Genomic DNA, 7,557 nt, shown 5'->3' with positions numbered 1-7,557 from the left:
GAATTACATCTGGGCATTTCTACAGCAGCATTTCTGCATCATACAGGAAAACTGAGATGTATTGTTGAAATCCCTTTCCTTATACTAAATGGGGTTAAATATGTAGTTAAACATCTTTAATCTGACAAAAAGTTTCACTGTTTCAAATCCCTAAAATGTCAAACTGCGAGGAATAGCTACCTGATATTTTATGATCTTCGTATTTCTTTTCTACTTGGATATACACCCATTTTGTTCGATAAAGACCAAAGATTTTACCAGGAGTGCACTTTAGCACCAGTGCAGTAGGTGGCAGCAAAGTTTGAGTTGAACTATTGAAAGAAACCCAAGGAATTGTGGGATGTGACATGAAGCACAATGGCGGTTAAACAACAGAACATTGACGGTCTTTCACTAAAATGTTTATTCTTATCACTTCTACTCCAAACTTGTCGAACCTTTGCCGAAGAGCTGCAGTGGGATGCGAATGGCTACGTTTTGTACTGCCCGTGCATGGGTAAATCATTCTTTGTAGCTACATGCGCTCATTCTGCCGGAGTAACACAGTTAGCGAGTTCAAAAGTTTTTCATGCCCGTGTATGAGTTCACAGAGCCAGGAGCTGTCCCAGGGGGTGCTTGTTATTTCGGAGGTAGTGTTTTTACAGTGAAGCTGAGTAGAGAGGACCTTATAAAAATAAACGCTGAACTTGGAGAACATTTGAGCAGCTAAAATATATGTCTTTGTATGCTCAGACAGGAGGGGCGCTTTCAGCCCTTAGAGCGAATGAAATAAGAAATACTAATCATTCCTACTACTAATGAAGTAAGAAACTTACTTAAATCAAGGACATTGCAAAAATTAACAGAAGAGCTGTACGCAAAAACACAAGTTGGCATCTCCGTAAAATTTGTCAGCTGATTAAGCATGATCTGTTCTAAAATTAGTTTTCTACTACACGCTTCCCTTCCATTAATGCACTTACGAGACAGCGATGCCGTGACCTGCTGTTGCTTACCAACAATAAGATTTAGTAAATTTAGAACAGATATTAAGAATGTAAAAGTGTGTGTATGTATATATACTCATAACAGCGGCTTACAGACATTTTCGTAGTTTTCCTAGCTTTTGGCCATCCATTGCAATGAAATGACTATAATGTAGTTATGTTTTCATGCCTCGTTAACTTGTTTAAACAACGAACTTCCTTGTAGTAAATGTATGTCACACATGCCATGTGAAGGAGCACAAAGTTTACACTGATAGATAAGTGCAACTTTATGCACATTATGCATGTTATTCAGGTCGCTTTGGAAACCAGGCTGACCACTTCCTAGGATCTCTGGCCTTTGCAAAGATGTTGAACCGAACCCTGGCAGTCCCTCCCTGGATAGTGTACCGCCATCACACACACCCCTACACCAATGTAAGTCCAGGCAGCAAGGTGAGAGCAAAGCTGTTGTTAAGTGTACTGTGTGGTGTACTTTTAGTATCCCTTTGGGAAGTATCAGAGGTACTGGTCACACGCTGTATATCAGAACAAATGACATAAAGCTATTTTTCACACATGCACTGCAGCCCTAAGCTTTAGTAGCAGGTACTTGTCAAAAATATACATAAATAGCTAGAGCATATCTGTCTAACACAAATGTGATTTTGTTAAAGCTATTACACACCAAGTCTTAAGGTGGCTGTGTTGTTTTATTCCACTCTTATGTATTCTGTTCAGGTCCATGTTCCCTACAGCGAGTTCTTCGTGCTGGAGGCTTTGTCTGCCTACCACCGTGTGATCAGCTTGGAGGACTTCATGGAGAAGCTAGCCCCCAAATACTGGCCTTCAGGACAGAGGAATGCCTACTGCTTTGAGACGGCGGCCCATCGGAGTAAGGACAAGAAGTCCTGCCCAATGAAGGTGAATTAGAATCTAAAAGAAACCTTATCTGGCTTAATGTGATTAGCCACAGGTGAAATGCTGCCCTCTGGCGGTCCACGGACAGTCCACAGATTATATATTGTATATTGATCAGAAGCTCCTGTTTGAACATTCTAATATGGCCAGATTATCCCGATTTATTTTTTCAGGATGGGAACCCATTTGGGCCATTCTGGGACTATGCCGGTGTGGACTTTGACAAGTCTGTCTTATTTGGTGGGATTTCCTTCAGTGCCTATCACCAACCTCAGTGGATGAAGAAGTGAGTACATGTCAGTGCAGGTATACACAGAATTATTAAAGGTGACATAAAACATTAAAAAAACCTACCTCATTCACTATTCCACTGTTTCATGCTCTTGGGTTAGGTTTCCTCCCTTTGAGCACCCTGTCCTGGCCATGCCTGGGGCTCCAGCTCAGTTTCCAGTGATAGAAGAGCATGTGGGCCTGCAGCGCTATATAGTTTGGTCAGACAAGATGGTGAAGGAGGGAGAAGAGCACATTGCCACCTTGCTGACCAGGCCATATGTTGGCATCCATCTGAGGATTGGCATAGACTGGGTGAGATAAGCTTGACAAGCCTGGACACAGAGGGTTTTATTCACATGCTCTCTTATGTGCAGCCCCTCAGTCTGAAAAAGTGAGTTGTTTTAGCTCCTTTTCCTTCAGAGCCACAGATCTCTTAATTGGCTAGCACTTGCAAACAGAAGGTTGGGTGGGCTTCTGGGTGAATTCATGTGCTGCATCACAGACATACCTGTGATGGTCCAAGTGTCTCTGCACAGTCTGTTTTTCATGAGAGAGCTAAATTGGCCATAGGTATGAATGTCAGTGTGAATGGTTATCCGTTTCAGTCCCAATCTGGGTTTGTTCATAGCAGTAAATGAATATTCATTCAGTGCATCATTGAGGCTCAATTCAGTTTTATTTATATAGCGCCAAATCACAACAACAGTCGCCTCAAGGCACTTTATATTGTACAGTAGATTCTACAATAATAGATACAGAGAAAAACCCAACAGTCACATGACCCCTATGAGCAAGGTCTTCCTATGAGTGGGAAGGAAAAACTCCCTTTTAACAGGAAGAAACCTCCGGCAGAACCCGGCTCAGGGAGGGGCGGGGCCATCTTCTCTCACCCCAACCAGGGTGAGAGAAGGAAGGCAAGGCTCAGTGATGACTGACTAAAATCTACTGACAACCAATGTTCCCTCTAGTTGTTTAGGAAGGGGGGGAAGTTTTAGGAGTGATGGCGGCGTTTTGAGATGTGAGAGATTTGAGATGTTTAGCGCAAATCTTGTGTAGTTAGTGTGTAATGTAGTCAATAGTTTTGTTGTGTGTGTCAGAACAATGAGGTGTTACAGGAGTGATACATCTCCTGTTGTCAGGCCTGCAGGTATCAGGCTGTTGTTCTCCTTTATCTCATAGTGGACAGAAATTATTTTTTGGAATGGCACAAATAATTTGTGTGGCATCAAATTTGATGCAGAACAGCTGATTGTTCTGTAAATAGTTTGAAATGTTTATTTTAAAAAATGCCTTGGCTGCATTTTTAGGTAAACAGCTGCAAAAACCTTTGTTTGCATAACTCAGTTACTTTTTTGAAGAAGTAACTATATAATTAATTGCCCAACATTGGTCATTATATACTGTATTTTGCAGACAGAGAGTTACAGGACTCTGTCCCAGATGCCCAGTCTCCCAGACTCATACTCATAATACAAGTCAGAGCTTTATAAAAAAAAGAAAAGAAAAAAAGAAAGAAAGTGTGTTGTTTTCCAAATTGGAGTTCAAGTTATTTTTACTTAACATACTACACAGGTCACGAACAAGATTTTTTTTAATTTTCATTGTAAGTGGGCTAAAGCAGTTAATTAAAAGTAGTATAACATAAATGTAAATGCTGTAATTTGATTATTTTAATAAACCATGTAACTTGGATGGATTCGATACTGGCGTGAAAACAGTGCACACGTCTGCTGTTGGTCACAGTGGTCCAACGGGGTCTCAGGGAGTTTGTGTGTTCGCTCAGACACATCAAAAATTATAGGGAACATTGCTGACAACAGAGGAGGAGCAAGCCCATAAAAGAAACTATGCGGAAATGAAACAAGGACACAAATGAGGTCGATAAATGAAATATTTGTATTCATTTTTTCCCCTTTGGCTCATTGTATCCATATATTGTGAGGGAACAGTCAAACCTTATAGTCTGTACAGTTTATATTCTAACTTTTTAATCTTTGTCTCCTTTTCTAGCAAAATGCCTGCAAACTGCTGAAGAATGGCGATGCAGGACCTCATTTCATGGCCTCCCCTCAGTGCGTCGGGTATAACCGTCAAAAAGCCCTGCCCCTCACTATGGCCATGTGTCTCCCTGACCTAACTGAGATTCGTGGGGCTGTCAAGCTGTGGGTAAAGAAGACCAACGCCCGTTCTGTCTACATCGCCACAGACTCTGAATCGCACAGTCAGGACATTGAAAAGCTCTTCAAAGGCAAGGTGGGTTCTTGTGTGGAGAATTCATAAGTCTGTCATAAGCTTGTTTTGGCATCTTTGTCCTTAATGCTAACTTGAGGGGCTGGGAGGTTTGTGAGAACTTAAGAACCTTTCAAACTCTTTACAGAGTCACTAAAAATAATCTGGCTGGCTGTGAGCCCAGAAGCTTCACCCACATGTCGTTTATGAGGGGCAGCCAGTTAGAAAATGCTGGTTTAAAGGGAGGAGCTAATTTCATACTCCATTTACCTTAGAAGTCAGATAGTCAGATCCCAGCTTCAGTATCTCACAGCTGATTACGTTCATGCCACCATCTTGAATTGTGAAGTCGGGGTTGGTGTGGCTGCTGAGGTGGTGTTCCAGTTGTTAATTCAGACTGGGGACTGGATATTCTGACTTCAAATGGAACGCATCATAAAGCTACTCATTTTTTTACATATGTAATCTATAGGACGATAAAATATTTGAAAGCTGCATGTGACCTTACTCCATTATACTTCAATTTTGTATTTTTCTTTTTTGTAGTAAAGACATTTCCACCATAAAGTGATACATAAAAGCTACAATTTTTGTACCTCTAAGAGGAGGAATTCCCTGCTTTAAGACCCGAAGATCTGGAGCGAGACCTGAAGGAAAGCCCGTCTAATTTGTGGTTTCCACTGTGACCTCTGCAGGTGAAAGTGGTGAGTCTTCAGCCAGACTTTGCCCAGATGGACTTGTACATCTTAGGCCAGTCTGACCACTTCATTGGCAACTGCGTTTCCTCCTTCTCTGCCTTTGTGAAGAGAGAGCGGGACGTCCGCAGCCTTCCCTCCTCCTTCTTCGGTATGGACAAGCCGGGGAAATCAAATGCCAAAGAAGAGCTCTGATTGTCAGGCGTTCGTCCTCTGAACACTGATTCTAATTACATGTCATGAGGAGGCGAGAGAGTGTTCAAATCTCACACAATGGTTCACAATGTGTCCAGTAAGATTATAAATTAAGGCTACACGCATGTCTACTTTCAGAATGGGTTATGTGTGTTAAAACATGGAGAGTGCTGCTATCAGGAAACACTATTTAAATAAACGCTATTATAATGCAAATACAGTTTTTTAGGGAGTAAAAAACTGTTAAATTAGCAGATGTTTTAACAGTGTTCATCAGTCAGCCACACATTCACTCTGAGCTGTTTGTGGTACACAAGTGGAACCTATACTGCAATGAGGAGGCATAAATGTATACTGTAAGGACTGTCTGAAATACCAGTTTTTAGGCTCTGCATCTATGGGATAATCAACAGAATGTTCAGGGTTTCAACCAACAGGGGTTGGCAGCTGAACATGGCTTAAAAGTATAAGCAGAACCCCCTCCCCATTTTTACATTTAGTCAGAAAAAAAGTTATTAGACAGCAAGCATCAAGTGATCTAATGTCTTTGTTCCCTTTCATGTTTGTGCATCAACCTTTTTTGGTTCCCCATACTGAAGCCAGTTTTCCTTTCCTGAGGAAAACACGCCACTTCCCTAACATTTCCTTTAGGTACTGCCTTCAACAAACTGTAAAAGAGTGAATGCACACTCAGCAGTGACGCTCTGCTGCTCTTTCCTTTCCTTCCTCTATAACTTCCATAACATGGAGATCACAGTAACTGAGCCTGCTGTATATACCAGTTCGAGAGAGGGGAAGAGGAGACATTACCTCTCAGTTTAAAGGTCTCAGGACCAAAATCCATATGTGAACACCTGCACTGAAAGTTGTAATTTTGTTGATGTTTAAGGGAATTTAGATGTGCATACATGTGACGATGTATGTTAAGCTGGTAAACGCAATGATTTTGAAGTCAAATGTTTTTCATGTCTTTTTTTAAATCAATAAAGTCATGCACACTTTTTTTCTGAAGGACCAGCAGCCTGTTTACTTCCCTCTGGAAGCTTAGCTTTGAATCAGTTTGTCAAATCAGTGAACAGGCTAAGCATGTGGGGCCTTTATAAGTATTTTTCATAATGTGAGCTTGGATATTTTTTTATTCACAGCTGAATAAAGTTAATTTTAAGTTGTACATTTTGTGTATTCTTCAGTGTAATATACTATGCTTTCACATAATTACAAAATATATCTTAACTATATCCTACTTGCACCATTAAGTTCAGTTTTAATTATATTGCACCAATTCACAAAAAGTCACATTGTGGTGTTTTAGGGTAACAATAGTATTAAGAAGAATCCTCAATAATCAGAAGATGCCCAATATACAAGCACTTGGTGACAGTAGGAAGGAAAAACTCAATTTTAACAGGAAGGAAATTCAAGCAGAACCAGGCTCAGAGAGGAAATCTACCACAATTGGCTGGTGACAGAGAGGAGAGCAGAGAGACACTGGGGGAGAAATGGCACACTATGGGATAGACAGAGTTTAATGATTACTATTAGTTAAATGGATAATATGTCAAACTCTGAACACTGATTTGCAAATTATGGAATTTTTAGTAAAGAGGTAGGAATAAGTAAGTGTAAACTTCATTCTACTCCTTTGAGTATAGACGTATGGATGTAGAGATATTCATGATAACTTCACGTCTTTGTGTGTTTGCAAAGTTTTTCTTTTTCTTGTTATTTTAGCTATATTTACATATTAGAAATAAACACTGTTTTATTCTACTCTAATAGTGGCATATAAACAGAGAGGGTGAATGAAGTGAATATGTTAAGCTAAAACAGCATAACCTTTTCTTGAAAATGAACAGTTTTTGCACAAATCTGAACTCAAATCTCTTCTTAAATCTAGTTTCTTTCAGTTTGGCTTTTTTTTTTTTTAGTTCTTTTGTTTTTTTCCCCGCAGTTTCCAAGAAGAGCACTCGGAAAGGCTGCTCCGTTTGTGCCACAAGTTCATTCAAGATTCTTTATTTGTCACATGCATAGTTTTACTAGAGTTTACTAGACTTTAGAGTACGACGTGCACTGAAACGGTCCTCTACTACTGTGCATAAACAGGATATTATATACAGTAAATAGTTAATTATAAACATTAAGTATATTAAATAAAACAATCTGGAAATTTTACATTTAAAGTCTGAAAATGTACATTGTGCCAGTGGAATGTTAAAGTGTCTCGTGCATACATTACAACGTTCACGTTCCATGCAGTAACGCCAACACTTGGACTCCGC

At 40.1% G+C, this 7,557-nt stretch overlaps 1 protein-coding gene across 2 annotated transcripts; it reads left to right on the top strand.

Annotated features, from left to right (window-relative positions):
• Window positions 1-327: 327 nt before the first annotated feature.
• On the top strand, window positions 328-6,281 carry pofut1 (protein O-fucosyltransferase 1). Of its 2 annotated transcripts, none has more exons than XM_026155080.1 (7): window positions 328-496; window positions 1,282-1,403; window positions 1,707-1,889; window positions 2,060-2,172; window positions 2,279-2,471; window positions 4,170-4,412; window positions 5,084-6,281. In XM_026155080.1, the coding sequence occupies exons 1-7, from the start codon at window positions 358-360 to the stop codon at window positions 5,276-5,278; spliced, it is 1,188 nt and encodes a 395-aa protein (XP_026010865.1). In that variant the 5' UTR covers window positions 328-357; the 3' UTR covers window positions 5,279-6,281. The 2 variants fall into 2 exon arrangements, with proteins under 2 accessions (XP_026010865.1, XP_026010866.1); XM_026155081.1 differs by lacking the exon at window positions 5,084-6,281 and adding an exon at window positions 4,935-5,077.
• The last annotated feature ends 1,276 nt before the right edge of the window (window positions 6,282-7,557 follow it).

This window comes from Astatotilapia calliptera, chromosome 20 (genome assembly GCF_900246225.1).
Source record: "Astatotilapia calliptera chromosome 20, fAstCal1.2, whole genome shotgun sequence".
NCBI lineage: Eukaryota > Metazoa > Chordata > Actinopteri > Cichliformes > Cichlidae > Astatotilapia > Astatotilapia calliptera.
Note: the sequence above shows the minus strand (reverse complement) of the source record. Positions and strands in the feature narration are given on the sequence as shown.